General features: G+C 44.9%; 1 protein-coding gene across 1 annotated transcript; it reads left to right on the forward strand.

Annotated features, from left to right (window-relative positions):
- Positions 1-1,409: 1,409 nt before the first annotated feature.
- AMER2 (APC membrane recruitment protein 2) lies at positions 1,410-4,333 on the forward strand (the record flags this gene model as incomplete). The annotated part of the gene is made up of 2 exons (XM_083855158.1): positions 1,410-2,202; positions 2,377-4,333. The coding sequence occupies 2 exons, from the start codon at positions 1,410-1,412 to the stop codon at positions 3,252-3,254; spliced, it is 1,671 nt and encodes a 556-aa protein (XP_083711284.1). The 3' UTR covers positions 3,255-4,333.
- Between the last annotated feature and the right edge of the window lie 12,305 nt (positions 4,334-16,638).

Consider the following 16,638-nt stretch of genomic DNA (forward strand, 5'->3'; position numbering starts at 1 on the left):
GCATTTAGAGCTTAAACCAAGACAAGTGTTTCTGTTTTGAGGAGTCCAGACTGGGGCTGTAGGGCACAGCTGGGCTGCCAGGGCACAGGCACAGCTCTGAGTGAAAGCAGGTCTGCTCTGCAGCTCTGGTGCTGAAAGAACCCAGCTGAGAGTTCCGTGAGTCTGGAGCCCAGGGCCAGTTATTGTGGCCAGGGTTGTCTGTTTTAGAGAAAATGAGGCTGAGAGGTGACCTCTCTCCTCTCCATAGCATCCTGAGAAGAGGAAGTGAAGAGGGAGGTGTTAAGCTCTTTTCCCTGGTATCCAGAGATGGGATTCATGGCAATGATTCAAAGCTGCACCAGGGGAGGTTCCGACTGGATATTGGGAAGCATTACTTTACTGAGGGGGTGGTAAATACTCAAACAGGCTTTTTAAAGAGGTGGTTGATGCCCCAAGTCTGTCAGTGTTTAAGAGGCAATTGGACAATACCCCTAATAAGTGCTTTAGGCCGTTATTTCAGGCAGTTGGACTGGATGATTGATGTGGGTTCCTCCCAACCGCTCTGTTCTGTTCTGTTCTGTTCTGTTCTGTTCTGTTCTGTTCTGTTGTGTTCCGTTCTGTTCTGTTCTCACCTGGGATAGATTTGCAGCCAGGTAGGAGTTCCGTGGTCAGGGTGACACCAGCCCCCTGATGTGACTGGACAGCTGGCCATCATTCCTGGTGGCAATTCCACATGGACATGACCGGGTGCCATGACTGTGTGTAGTGGATGCAGGGGCCAGGAGAAGGTTTGTGTGGGGGCTGCCACTGTGCTCCCCCTCCATGGGAGACGGCTGGGCTGTGCCCACTGTAGCACTGCTCCCCTCTGCCCCTCTGCAGTGGGCACTGCGGGGAAACAGGGACACGGTGCGCGCCGTCCTGCTGAGCTGGGAGATGGGAAAGCAAGGGGAGGGGGGAGAACTCAGCATCCTTTTCCTCTGCCCCCCAGAGTGTTTACCTACGGGGTTCGGTCCGTGTGTCCCATTTTCCCAGCCGCCTGTCCCTGCCGTGTGGGGCACCGGCACCTGCAGAGGGCCACCGTCCCCAGCGACCCCGTCCCCGCTTTTTGTGGGCACTGCGAGCGCCTCTTTGCCTCCCCCAGCCCACGGCTACAATCACGCAATGCCCGCGGTGCAGAGCAGGGCGCAGCGGCGGATGCAAAACGCTCTGATGAATAAAAGCCGAGCTCGGGGCACCCGGGTGGGAGCGGCGGGCAGGGGCCGCGTTATGTAAGGGCTGAGGGGCGGGGGGAAAGCGGCTTATCCCCCTCCTCCCCTCCCTCCCTCCCTCCCTGGGCCGGGTTGCCGTGGCGACGGGCGGGCGGCGGCGGGGCTGTCACTGAGGGATCGCACCGAGGGGAAGCGGCGGCGGCAGCAGCGGCAGAGGCAGAGATGGACTCGCCCTGCGACTGTGCCGAGCCCCCGGCCGCCGAGCAGCCGGCGGGCAGGATTAACAAAACCGCCTTCAAGCTCTTCAGGAGGAGGAAGGCCGGGGGAACCATGCCCAGCATCTTCGGGGTGCGCAGCCGAGGCGGGGAGGGGAAGGGCGCCAAGGCGGGCATGGTGCGGAGCCGGACGCACGACGGGCTGGCCGAGGCCGTGCTGGAGAGCGGCAGGAAGGAGGAACCGAGCGGGGGGGAGCCGCAGGGCCGGGAGGCGCAGGAGCGGCCGGCCGGGAGCCTCGGCGCCCCCGCCGCCAGCGCCGTGGGCAAGTCGCACAGCTTCTTCTCGCTGCTGAGGAAGAACGGCAGGCAGGCCGAGGGCGCCGAGCCGCGGGCCGGCGGCAGACAAAAGAAGGGCTTGAAGGGGATCTTCAGCAGCATGCGCTGGCACAAAAAGGACAAAAACGGCAAGGAGGAGAGGGGGGAAAGCTCGGACGTCCCGTCCGGCCTTATCATGCCGGGCTCCCTGACCGCCAGCCTGGAGTGCATCAAGGAGGAGGCGCCGAGAGCCGTGTCCGGGGGCGCGGGCGGCGCGGGGGACGCGGGGCCGGAGCCGCGGGAGAGGCGCAGCGGGGACGCGCCCGCCGCCCCCGAGGAGCCCCGGGAGCCCCGGGCCAGCAGCCCCCCGGGCCGGGAGGAGCCGCCCGCCGCCCTGCGGCCGCCCGAGGAGATCGGCCATCGGCCGCCCGAGCCCCAGCCCGCCGCCGGAGAGGCCGGGAGAGCCAAGGATGCGGCGATAACAGGTGACATTCCAATAACGACTACCCCCCCTGTTGAACCTCACTGTGATAGCGGCCAAGAGACGGCAGCCGCCCCTGACCCTTCCTCTGTTGATCCACCCTCAGAGCAATCGATTGATCGTATTTGTTTGATGTTTGCTGACGTGACTTCACTGAAAAGCTTTGACTCTCTTACAGGCTGCGGAGATATTATTGCGGACCACGAGGAGGATGTGGGCGGCGGGAGTGGCGTCTGCGAGAAGAGCACCCCCGGGCCCAGCAAGCTGGGGGCCACCAAGAAGCATCCCACCATGGTGGCCTACCAGGGAGGAGGGGAGGAGATGGCCAGCCCCGAGCAGGTGGATGACACCTGCCTGCAGGAGTTCTGGGATATGCTGTCACAGACGGACGAGAGCCAGGCGCAAGGAGGAGGAAGCGCAGCAGGGACAAAGAAGCCCGAGGGGTTGAAGGAAACCAGAGGTACCGAGGGGGCCCAGAACAGGGTGATGGTGAAACGTGGTGGCCTCCACCAGATTGCCATTCACCCGAACCACAAAGAGGAGCAGAAGAGCAGGGAGAAGGAGCAGCACGAGGGCGTCCCAAACAGCGACGAAGGCTACTGGGATTCCACCACGCCTGGTCCCGAGGAAGACAGTTCCACGAGCATCCAGAAGGAAACCCTTCCCAGGGATAGCTACAGTGGGGATGCTCTCTATGACCTTTATGCCGAGCCGGATGAGAACCCACCAGCGGGGCCTACAAATGAGGAGGTGCCCAGTGTGCCCCGCTCCAAGCCCGTGTCTCCAATCACCACCGTGAGCACGCTGAAAACACCCTCGGGCACAGCGAAGGACTCCAAGATACCCATCAGCATTAAACACCTCTCGTCACATCCTGCCAGCCACGGAGCAGATGCCAGTAACAGCCATCATGTCGCACACCATCACCCGGCCAAAAGTGAGATGCACAGAACAAAAATCCCCGTCTCCAAAGTCCTGGTGCGCCGGGTCAGCAACAGGGGCGTCGCAGGGACAACAGTGAAAACTGCCACGTACCAGGACAGTGCCAAAAAGTAGTTGGGTAAGAGGTGGAGATGAAGACAGAGAACCAAGTCCATGTGGGAAAGTCTGGATAGAGGACCACAGACAATGGATTTGTTTTGCATCACCTGAAGAAAGTCACCTATAAGGCTTCCTTCACTGTACTCCGTGGGCCTGCGCTTCTGAGTCTCTTCTTACTGGACTGTATGGCTGAATACAAAACGTCAACTTCTTTTTGAGCACTTTTTTTTACATTTGTATCTTTTTTCTGCAACACTAAACACTGAGGAGGTCCATTTTTACATGCCTTTCTGGAAGCAGGACTTGGATTACGACCATCCTTCTTCCTGCAAAGCAGTGTCAGGAGTTCTTCAAGGGAACAGAGTTACAAAGGGAGCGACATGAGAGGTTCTCCAATATACTTATCTTTTAATCATTCCTTGGGGAGGAGGAGAAGCTGGGTGCCCGGCTGGCTCTGGAAATGATGTTTGCTCCACAAGATGTTGGAAAAAATGCCAAGCAGAAAACAACCCACCTAACAGGTATTTTACCTGCTGTAGGAACGAGAACACTGCTCAACAGCAGACTCGATTGACTTGTGTGCAGGAGATAAAACTAAGGAGTTAGGTGGACTCGTCTAACAGGAAAACATATTTTCGTTTGTCTGTCTGTCTGGTTGGTTTTGATCTGGTCTAATGTAAATGGGTAACAGAGACACCTGACGTAGGTTCAGATGTTTACATCAATACTTGTCCAATAATGCATACAATCAGGTTCAGGGAAACATTTTACTAAATGCCAATATATACACACTGTCCACATTTATACAATAACTTGCTCGCCGTGTGTAAATATATACGTGTTTTAGCAGATTTTTTATATTAAAAAAAAAATCACCTGTCCTTATTATCTAGAGTTTAAGCAAGAGTTAGTTTTTATAGGTAGATAATTTTACAGTTCTAAGAGGATAGAACTTTGTGTAAGTACCTTAAATTAGAAAAACTCTGGTTTGTATGGGCTCATGCATCCCCAGATGAATAAGTCTGAAGTGCTGGTTTTATTCCAGTGGCACATTCCATGGCTCAGAGCTGATGTTCTGACAGCACTGCCACTGCAAACCTCTATTTTCAGGGGTTTAGACGAAGTTGCTCTGGGCTTAAACCTTACCGAGAAGGAACCCAGCAAAGAAACTTGTTTTTTAAGTATTATTTTTTAAAAGATATAAAATTAGTTTTTGACTATTTAAAGAAAGTTTGGGTTCTCATTGCTTTTTATTTTCATTTTCAATAATGTCAGAATAATTTTACTTTAAGAGAAAGATAAATATGGTAACTAGTGGTACATAAAATGGTCGGATGAGCTTGGATCATAGGAGAAATGTATTAATGGCCATGACTTTTTTGAATAGCGGCTACTGTACATGGGCATTGGCAACATTTCAAAGAAATATAATAGGGTTTTAATGTGCCTGAGGACATATTTTTATGATACACTGAAAAAGCTCTAAAAATCACTTAAGTCTAAAGGTAAATGTTATGTATTTACAAAATATTTTGATATAACTATTTAATCATCAGACCACAGTTAATATAAAATATATGCTCCAGTGTATCTAAAAAATAATATACATTTTAAAAATATACATGTCTATATTATGCAGAGAATCCTAAATTCACATCATTGAAGCTAATGGGTCTGATCTTACATAGCAGTTGGTTTTATTGTCTCTTAAATCGAAAGGAGAAAAAAGGAAAATAAATATACAGAACATACATTTGAAGGATATTAAGGTTGTAGGCAAACCATAAAAAGCCAGGAAATACCATAATAAGAATTGTATATATGTATATGCATGATTCATGTTCACTGGGGAAATGACCTTAAAGTCATGAAGGTGAGATTGACATCCAGTTTTGAAATTGCTGCAGAATTTAATACTGAGTTGCAGCATCCCAGTGAAAGTGTTAGTTTCCCTGACCAGTCCCTGTTTTCATGGTTTAAGAACCTTAATACACTTCAAAGAGGATTATTTTATGTTTTCTTCCTGATGTGTACGTGTGTGGTTCCCTGTGTGCCCACTCACACAGCCGTGTTGTACAGATGCATGTGCAGCGAGCACACAGCTCCTGGCAGGGTCCCTGTGCACACTCACACTTGTGTGAGCACTCCCACACACAGCCTGGGCCCTGTGCTCCACATCTGCCTCCAAACACGCTGGCAATGCTTTCCTTTGCCTAAGAAAGGGATTTGCATTTGGTCTGATTCCACTCGTGCATTTTAGAAAGTCAACGCTGAAATACCCTCAAAAGGTGTATGCACAGAACGTGGAATACTATCCTGCTCCTCAGCCCTAAACATGGCATTCCTTTTCCCTTTCTTTTGTTTTTGTTTGGCTGGAAGGGATGCATCTTTGCTTGCATGACAACTCTGCAGAAAAAAATCATAATTCCCCATTTTGTTCTATGGGCAAATTGTGCCGAGGTGTTCTATAGGGTACTGGAAGTTGAGAGGGAGGGAGGATGTGGTGGTAGTACCATAAAAACTGGAAGCACTGAGTACAGGTAGTAGGAGTGGTGCATCTTTAAACCCACTAGGAGATACCAGCTGCCATCTCTACAGGACTTGTGTGTGTCAAATTATTCATCGTATGTGTTTTGTTTGCATTGTGGCATGTCTGTATTGAGAAACCAATAGTGTGACGCTAGACTAACTCCCGCTCACGTAACCACTAACACGAATCATCATTAAAATGCTTTGCCTTCCCTTCATTCTTCTCTCTCTCCTTTGTTTTCTGCCATGTTTATCCCTCCATCCTCTGCATGGTGGCAGGCAGCAGCCTCCTCCTCCTCCTCCTTGGTGCTAACCCCTGGAGCGAGGAGCCCTGGGCTGGCACAGAGCGTGGGTGGGAGGGCAGCTGCCCAGGGCAGGTGCTTTGCAGCCACTCCCTCAAGCTTTCTGTCACACACCCGCTGTAAGTACATTTTGCAAATCTCTTGGCGGTTTGTTTGGCTGCTTGCTATGTACATATTTTAAGGACAATCATATCCTTAAAAGGAAAATGGGAAAATAGCTGGTAGTAGGGCGTCAGTATTTTGAGTCACTGCAACGTGCTGACGTTGATTCAGGGTAATGGTTGTGCGAGAGTGAAGATACAATTTAATGTTCAAATTAACTTTGTACTTCTAAAATTCCCTTTTGTCTCTAAGCCATCTATGTTTTTTATTTTGAAAGGTAATAGATCTAATATTTACTAAGGTTTTCAATTTTCGTACAAATATATTTGTATAACTCCACACAATGCCTAAAACAATCATTGAAAGGAAGTTCAAAGGCTTTCTTTAGACCTATATATAATTCTGAAAAATCCCTGTAAAATACTGTGAGATGCCTAAGAACAAACAGTTAATGGCTTGCTGGATTTAAAGGCTGAGACATAAAGAGGTAATAGTCCTGAGGCATTTTCTGGTAGCTTGCATTCTTATTTATATTACCCTGTTCAAACATATATTTTCTTTGGCTTTGGTAGGTATTGAGGTAGAAATGGTGTTCTGAGTCCCAAAGATAACATTCCCAATGGTGTAATTGTTTTGATTTCCTTAAAGTATATTTTTCTTCATTTGTTTCATTTGTTATTTGGTGGTCTGAATGATGCTTTGTAATTATCAGCTGTATGTTGTTCATAAAGGATTTTATAGATCAGGACTTGGTATTTAGTTATGTGTACTCTTTGCACTTTCGGGTCCCTACTGGTAAATTTTGTATGTTCTTAGAGTTTTTTCTATATATTGCATAGTGTTTTATAGCTATCTACAGTGATTTCAGTGGTATACACTCCTGTCCTTTATGTCAGCACAAAAGATTTCCTTTCAGTAGCATGAAATTATGTTTTTGTGGACTTGTTTTGTCATGATACGAGCTAAGTTTCCTGTGTACCAAATGTGTGGCCTGCAACAGACATAAAAGGTCTTATTTTCCATGTAGTGCATATGCATTTTGCTCTTGCCAGTAATAGGACTCAAACATTCATAGTAGATTTCAGAGGAAATTCCATGACTAGAATAAGAAAAAGCTATATTCAGTCTTATTCCATCAATAACCAGCATTTTATTCATCCACTGTGAATATCCTCACCACCGTTCAGGGTAGTAGAGGACTGAATTTTAAAAATTACGTGCATAGAAGTACACTATGAAAATTAATTCACTGATTATTTTTTAATGAATCTTACAAAATTATTTATTTAAGCTAAGCGAATATTGCACCAAAGTCTTAAAACATCTGATACAGATGGCATTTTCAGTAAGATGCTATGAGTGCAGATGAGCCAAATTAACAGGCTTTGCTTAGCAAAGCAAAACCTTGTTGTTTCTTAAATTTGTAGTACTGACTGAGCTTGCAGATCAAAGGGAGCCATTGATTCTGCTGCGTGGCCATACACCGAGGTTTTTCTTTCCCTGCTCTAATGGACTACTTTCAGAAAAGGCTTTTCAGAAGGATAATGGTATGAAAGGGACAGATCACGGTAACAATAGCCACTTACAAGACAGATGGTTATCCAACAGCCACAACGCGGGGATTCTAGGCAAGGTGGCCTAAAAATGTATTTTCATAGTTACTGAGATGAAAGGCTGGGGCTTCTGCCTTGGAAAAACAGATTGACACCAACTCAAAGACAATGCAGAAAAGAGTCTTGGCAGAGTTCACACATGACAGCTTCTCCAGGGTTTGTTTTTGGCTTTATTTTGTCTTTTCTTTTTTCCCCCCCTTTGTTCATGTTTTTGTTGTGGTGACATAACCTCACGTGTCCGAGCACAGTGGCACAACAACTGACTCTTCTGAGATTCAGTGCTAAAAATACGCTGTCAGTTGTCCCCAGTGGCCTGGGACTGGTTCATGCTGAACACTCCTCCCTTCCACTGAGGGATGGGATGATAGGATTCCCTTGTCCTGAATCCACGTGCTGTTTACAGTGAGCAGGAGGTATCTCAGTCTGTCTTGCTGTTTGTTTTCAGGAATGATTTATTTTTAATTTAACTCACAGGAATTGTTTACTCATCATTAGTTCTTATTTTGTCTGCCTTTTGAGCATCTTGGTTAGGAACGTTCAGCACTGATTTGGTGTTTCCTAGGTCTATGTCACGTATAGAGAAATGGAAGAACTTTCGTATGCAAAGGAATAATAGCTATAACCACTTTAGCCACATCATGGGGGCCTTGATTCCTGCAATAGCAGGTTGTTAAAACTCTTCTTGCCTTAGAAGGCTTCTCCACTCAAAACAGTGAGTACTATTGCCTAGGATGCTTTTTCCCCCCCTCTATGTCTCTCATTCCTTCTCAGCCATACTGCAGTTGCTTGGGAAACAGATTTTTGATCTAGCCTTCCAGCAGTAGAAGAGAGGAGCTGCTGCCACTATACCTCCTCTTCAGGAGGTATTTGCTTCTACTTCTTGGTCTTGAAAAAATTAAACCCCCTCAGAATAAGTGGCAAAGATATTTGAAATGGAGATGCCTGCTGTGTAATCTCATACACATGGGTGAGGATGTTGAGTGATATTTTGCATAGCATGGAATGCATTCCTACACTTTCCTGTAGTGGGCAGTTTAGTAAATGTAGCAGAGAAGCAGGTCACTCTTGTAGGAAAGCCCAGGAGCTGTTTGTATGGAGACTCTGCCTAGATTTTATCTTTGCATTCCTTTTCCCTTTCTGCACATACTTAAATAAATAGAGCCAAAGTTGTAGTACAGAGAGGAAAAGGTGATGCTCCTCACAGGGCAAGGGATTTAAACTGCCAGGCTGAAAGGCTTCTTGTAGCAATGGCTAAAAGAAGATTGCTTTGCCTACTTTGACATCACATCCAAGCAATGCTCTGCAATAAAAACTAATCTAGCTATGGCCACAAAGTTAGGAAACTGGCATTTGCCAACAGGACAATCTCCTTCCAGGGCCCAGTTTTGCTGTGGCAGCTTCCACTGATTCCAGTAAGAACTGGCAGAGGTCCTTAAACTTTTAAGGAAATAGAAAGTGTTTCTTAAACAAGTCTTCCTTTTTTTTTTTTTTTTTTTTTTTTTTTTTTAAGATAAACATTATTCAGGTGTTTGTGCAGTCTTTTATATTACTGTGGTAGTGTTTTCACTGATCTGAATGCAAAACATGTCTTTCCATTGTTTTTCATCTTAACAAGCTGCACTCCTGCACATAATTCTAGTGCTCAGCATGTTTAAATTACAGCTAACACAATCACTGCCTTCCTTAATTTAACTCTTGATGGCAAAAACAGGACCAGATTCTTTCCAGAGCTCTAAACCCCCTGCTTATTTTGTCATTGTTTGTGTTTTTGATATGGTAACTAATGAAGCTTCCCTTTAATTATTTCACAGCCACATTTTAAATGTGTCATTAGGGAGAAGGTATGTGGGGACTGAATGGTAAGATCTTTAGCAGATCTTTATTATTTTGGATGATGTTGCATCAAAACAGTTGCTAAATCAGTATCAGGTTGTTTCCATGGGCTTTTTATGCAGATGCATTGGAAGCTTTGAACATAATGTGCTTGTAAAAGAAAATTGGTTATATCTGCTTTGAATTAAGGCTGACCTTAAAATGTACTTCTTGGTTAATGGCAGCAGAGGGGAAGGTGTGTCCCAACTCACCTACAGCCTGTGGACTAGGGGAGCAAGGCATCCCAAGGGACTTAGAGAGTTTGCTGTCTGACCTCACCATGTGCTGCCAGCAGAGGGGTGCAATTGTTGCCATGTGGAGGTGTCAGTCCTGGACAGCAGCAGGAAAAAAGGTGGTGGTGCTGTGCTGGGGTGGGAGGGCTGATAGGGCATCTGGGAGGTGGGCTGAAAGCAAGGCCTGGACCTCTTGCCCTTATGGAAAAACACATATGCCTAAAAAAAAAAATCTGTATCCTTTCTTTCTTGCACTGATGCTCGCGTTGCTGTGTTACACTGGCTGAGGAGCCAGTGTGAGTGTGGGTGAGCTGAAGGCAGTGCTCCTGCAGGTGGACTGCTTTCATCAACACCTGACCAGTGCCCAGTGTCTTAGTTTCTAAAGGCAATTTCAGCACAGAAACATCCACAAATCCCCTGTAGCCCAGCACTGGTCTATGGCATCTCACGGCTCTTCCACTCTCGTTTTGCCAGGAAGATGCGAAGAACCAAGCCCTAGGCAGAGTGGTGAGCTCTGGCTGCACCCTTGCAGCCTAAGGTCAAGTGGGGAGGGAGTGTAAGACACACTGCAGCAGCACCAAGTACTAAGCAGCATTATCCTGGTTTTCTAAAGGGGGAGCAAGACTAAAGCTGTTGCTTTTTTCATGAAATTAAAATAAATCTTCTACCATGGGTGAAATTGTAACAGCTAGACAATATCTCGTTCCACCAGTATTGTCTCTGAAATCAGTGGATCTGTAAGTGCTGTTGGTTTTTATTGAGTGAGGATCCCATAACTTGGCTGCATCTGAATTTTTCCTGCTCTGTTTGTTGATAGACTTTGTCCCAGAAAAGTTCAGGTGTTGAAGCCTGGTGTAGTGGCCCTGTTGAAATGGGAGATGAGTTATGAATGTGGGTAATGGAAAATACAATAAATCCAGACAATACAACATGACTTTAGTCTTTTATAACAGCTGAACTCTGCTTAAACATCATGATGTACCTGAGAAAAGGGTAGCAGGGACTGCATCAGACAAGCCAATGCTCTTGGTGTTTCCTGCCTGCTTAAGGGGATGTGTGTGTCCTGTTAGAGGTCACTCAGCCTGTTCCTGTAAGATGTGATATAGCTGACAGATCACTGTTAATTACAATATTTCCTTGTATTTTTTGTGTCAGCCACCTCCTGTAAGGTAGCGTACGACCTGTTTGAGATAATGAGTGAGTAAAGCCAGAACTCCCCACTCTTCGTATCTGAAAGGCTTGGTAATAATCTGGTGGGTCTGTGTGCACCAACTTTTTCTTAATGAAAGCTCACAACATTCTGGGGGGCTGTTTTTTATAACAGACTGTTAGACACACTCTGCTCCTTTCCACCTCTACAAACTTTGATGAGTATGTCTCCTCAAATCACTGTATTCTTAATGTATTTACAGCCTAACTGATAGCAATAGGTGTCTTTCTTCCCTGGCAGTTCACAAGGATATACTAATCAGTGTTTGTTATATTTTTAATTCTGTAAATATTTATTTTGGTACTCTGTGTATTTATTGGCACTGATTCTGGTGTTTGCTTATGTGTCATTGTAAATGTTGATGGTTTCAATAGTCTTGCTTCTAATGAATGTAAGGAACTCAGACTAACTGCACTTTTCTTCCATTCAAAAATCTTAACAGTGAAAAATATTCCCACTGTCATGTGTTATAATGAAAACAGTCAATAAAATCAGTTGTCACTTTTCATTGATGAACGTGAAGGTTGTTACTTTTTGATGTTCAAGTCAGAGCCAATCTATTGAGTGCCCTGGAAAATACTAGGCTTTTCAAAGCAAGACATTAGGGAGTTATATCACCAAAATAGCATAAAAAAGAATACTTGGGCATGTGTGCAATTTCATTTTTATGTAGAAATGCCTTTAGCAGTTTTACTAATAACATCACAGAATAGCTAAACTGAATTTGTTACTTAAAGGAGGACTTTCAAAAATGAGAGTTTTGGTCTTCTGTTTCATCAGCATGTGGGTTTTGTTTGGCTTTGGAATTTTTTTTTCCCTTTAAACCACTTGCACAGTGAAATGGACTGAGTTTTTATTTTGTTTTTCAAATCAGCTTTGTTTTCTGATTCTCCTAGTTGAGAAGCAGGTGGGGAAGCTTGTTCTTTTGGCACAAATTGACTTTGGAGTTGCAGTTTTGGTGTGACAGAAAATGCAATCTGCAGTAAGCTACATTTCTCACCTTTAAAATGTCCCTTCCTTCCTATGACTACTGAATTACATTTATTAAAACCTCTGGTTTGCAACTTCCTCTAAATTTCTTGAATTTTGAACATGCATAAAACATGTGCATCAGTCAAGTTTTAATCCTTAGGCTTACTTTGCTGAGCTAAGTGTCACTTCCTTGTTCAAGGTTCTCCCGTGGAATATAACTCTGAGCCAGCCAGAGTAAGAACTGGAATAAAATCTGCTCAAGAGTTTTCAAGGAACAACAAAGCAAAAGGCATGAAAAGCTCATTAATTCTAGTAAGGAGCAGGACACAGTGACACAATTGATCCTGTGCTCACACAAGTATAACTCTTCTTTCCAATAGTTGGAGCGAGGCTGAAGAAATGTTTTCCCAGTGATTTAGTGCACAAACAGTTTTACATTCAGGCCTTCTCAGTCTGTGTCTCCTATTGCAGTTCCTGTCTTTTATCCCATGCATCTGAAAGCAGAAGAGTTGTGGTTTAAATTCGTGGCCACACAGATTGCCTAGTGATTTCCTTGCTTTTGTCCAAGCTACTGAACAAAAGCAAGGGATATTGCTGGAATATTGGAGGACAAAGGGATTTCAATGAAGTGCAGGGCAAATGTACAGCAACCTCATGAACCTTGATAACTGTAGATCTGTGATGCAGGTGTTAACACATTCCACAAACCCAGATGACAGTAACCTGGCAGATCCACTGTGATAGAAAAAAATTGAAAAATCTCCTGAAAAAAGACTTGGCCCAAATTCTCTTTTTGAAATCAAAATGTAGTTTCTAATATTTAGCTAAAAGTCTCTTCATGATTCAAACCAAAATCAATCATTCCCAACAGTACATCTCTATGACTTTCAAGGCTGTCTTACTGGAAAAGTGTTTGCAATGGGAGTGATGACCTGGAAATCTCTCTGTGACCCAAATATTGAAGGTGAATGCTCCGTCCAAAATCTATCAAGCAACAAGGAGAAGATAATATTCTTGACTCTGAATAATTGGTAAGGAGTGTTGGCAAGTCTAATGGACCAGTCAACTGACCATTAATGAGTACTAGTCTAATTTTAAAACCTTTCTCCTGAGTCATGGTATTTTTCCCTTTCAAAGTCATTGTACAGGAGTTGTTTACTAGCAGCTCACATTGAGCAGACGTCAGCTTCTACCTACCACATTGCACATCTGCTTCTAATTAAAACCATTCCACAGTGCCCTGAGGGGGATGGGGAGGAGGCTCCAAAGTTCTTCAAAGGGTTGTTTCAGTGGCCATGGATGCTCGTATGGTAGCTGAGGACCCAGAAACTGCTTCATCTCTAATGGCATCACTGTTTATGCTCTGCAAGACCCTTAGCACTTGGATCAGGTATTCACTTAGACCTTGGGAACAGGAGGTCTCCTATTTTGACTAATGAAGGAGACTTGTCCTTGATCATTATGTGTATATTTTCCAGCTTAGGACAAATGCAATGAGTCTCTTAAGTACAACTCCCTGCAGCTACTGAAGAGACTAACAAATGAACCATGTAGATGTTTCATCCTTATGCAAAGTCCCTTCACAAAGTGCCTCTGTGCAGCACTCCCATGTGAATGCCAGGGGAAAGGTGACCTTGAGCAAAGGGCGCCACCAGAAAGGGGAGGGAGGGCTCCAGTGATGAAGCCCTGTCCTGGACCAGGGAGGTCTGAGTCCTTCTTCCACTGCTTCCTTTCCCACCTTAGAGAAGTCTGCAGGTGCCAGATTTAGAAGTTGCATCCACAAAATCAGCTGCACTCTGTGGTGTTGCTGCTCAGAACTTGTGGTCTGAAGTTTTATGATCAGATTTCACTATCTCACTCGAGTGCTTGCACTGGGCAGGCTCAAAAGCATCACATGGCTGGGTGTGCTCTCCCAGGAGTCACAGATAGGCTCTTCCTCTGGCCTCATCAGCCTTCTTTTGGTATCACTTGAAACTCTTAAGTCCCATGGACAGAGACAAGACTTGAATAAAGATTCTCTAGAGTTTTGAATGAGCAGAGGTTGCTTGGGTAGAATCATGGATGATGGGAGAGGTTGAGGCAGTAAACCTGGGGCAGCCAGAAGCCTCTCAGGCAGCAGTGTCCTCCTTTTGCTTCACAGAGAGATAGTTGCCTCCAGGGCACCAATGTGGCTCAACGTGCTTCAAGAGCACATTCAGTTGTAGGCTAGTATGGGAACAAATGGTGCTGAGCTCCTTGAATGGAGCTGGGAACATGCAGGGTAACATGCAGAATGCAAAGAAAGCAAAAATCCCATGACCAAACAGTATTTTAAGGACAGAAATTATATATGTCTTGTAAGCAAATCTGTTTCATTCCTGCCCGGCTTCATTTGTTCACCCATAAAACCAAAAAGCCTAATTTTGCAAGGAACTACATTTGAATAAATAAAGGCAAATATGTCTTAGTAAATACGAGTAGGGAAAACCCTCCTTTTGACTATGGTTGTAGAGATACTGATCACAATCTGAAGTGGACATGAAAAAATCATCTGCTCTGCTATAGTAACATAGGGGATCAGAAAACACTGAAAATAATCAAAATGATTGTTCTGAGTAGTTCTTAAGCAAAAATAGAGACAGATAAGGATTTAGCTAGTTTTGGTCTATCTTTACAGTTGGGATGTGTAATCTACATCTGTATTTCTCTGACTTTCTACCTTTCACATTCTGCACTTATACTTTTTGTTTACTGACAGATAACAAATTACACAAAAATGCAGCACTTAGAGTGAAGAAATCACCCCTGCTACTCTTTTTCTTATAGATGTCTTTTTTCCTCCTGTTAACTAATTAGGTTTTTGATCCTCCCAATTAGACCACATCCAGTCATTATCATACCAGATTTAGTGTCTGATTACGCAGCTGCTGCGTCTGAACAGCTTCATTCAAATCAGGAAGAAATGCTCCTATGCAGCAACTGCAGAAATGGTGCTTGTGTCCTTTGCTGAGCTGCCTATTGCTGCTTTCTCAGGGGCTTAACATATTTATGTCTATCATCACTACATGCTGTTAAATTTACCTGTGTTTTTTTCCTGGGGTCTGATAGAAAACACCGTAAATCCGCATGTTTTATGGAAAAACCGTTGGATGAGATTACAGAGGCAAGTTAACTTGTCTATGCCAGATCTTAATTCTTTCTCAAGATGTAACGTATTCAGACCAATTTAAAATAAATGACTGTATCGGAAAACAGAACAGACATCAGAGCACAAACATAAAGGCAAATGTCAGCCCCTGGCTCTGAAGCGACCGAGGTCCTCGGCCCGAGCTATGAAACCTTACATTTCTGCCACAGCCAGGCAAACACACAGCACTATTTATAGCACAGCCTTTTACTACCCTTCTGGTAGAATAGGCTTCATCGGAGGATTTACATGACTAACCAAAAGCAAAAGCCTTTTGTCCTTCATTTCCATAAGAGAAGGCCAGTGTTAAGCTGGTGTTCATTGGGCTGAATTACAGAAAATATCAGTTACTAGAAAACCAGTTACTAATTCAAAGGCATCTGTTACCATGGCATAGGCCTTCTCTTCTCTCTCCATGCCCCAGATTTAGCACCAATGATGGGAGCTTAGAGAAAGCTCAAAAAGAACAGTTCTTACCTCTGGAAAAAAAAAAAAAAAAAAGAAAAAAAAAAGAGCATAGTCGAGGAAGACCACATGTTTTCATGGCAACTAAGGAGTAAAGGGTTAAGACCTAGGAGATGGCTCCGAACCAATAAACAGCACAAAAGACTCCTATTAGCAAATCAAGAGCCCAAAGTGTTCCCATTTCCCCCCTTGTATCTTCAGTTAAACCCTTTGGGCCACAAAGTTACTGTTCCTGCCAAGGACAACAATCAGCACGATGTGATTATTTTAGATTCTGCTACATACCCTGAAATCTTGGGAAAATGAAAATCAACCTTCCTTTCACCCTCAGATCCGATTTCCAGGGCAGGGCAGGCCCACCAACTACTCCCCATCCTTTCATCATGCAGTGCCAGCTGCGAGCACCCAGGCTCTCCCCCGAGATGCCACTTTCTCACAGATGCCTGCCTCTTCCTGCCTTCCAGATTGTTAGAAATGCAATGGCAAAAATCGGATTAATAAAGAAACAATTTATTAGAAAAACAATCCCAATCACCAGCAAAGAGAGAAACCACAAATAGGATGGGCAGTGCAGTGCTGGGTGGACAAGGGGTCTGCACCCTAAGGTACAGATTTTCCCAAATCCACACGGAGGGGATCGCAGCCTGGGGTTTTATAGGGGTTTTCGTGTCCCGAGGCAAAACAGGTGCCCGGGATAGTCCGGCAAATAGTCCAAATACATCTTTGGATGGGTTTCCTGGATTTGTCGAACTTTGCAAATTGTATTCTGGGAAGGCCCGCTGGTCCATGATTATTCCAATGTGTAGTCTCTGGCAAAGGATTCCTCTTCATTCAGGGAGGAATTTCTCTGTCTGGGTATGATGCCGATTCTTATCTGGGTTGGCCAGTGTCTTTGTCCATCCTGATGGCTCCTGTCCTGTTCTTTGTCTCGGGAT

The sequence above is a fragment of the Zosterops lateralis genome (genome assembly GCF_965231275.1).
Source record: "Zosterops lateralis genome assembly, chromosome: 2".
Classification (NCBI taxonomy): domain Eukaryota; kingdom Metazoa; phylum Chordata; class Aves; order Passeriformes; family Zosteropidae; genus Zosterops; species Zosterops lateralis.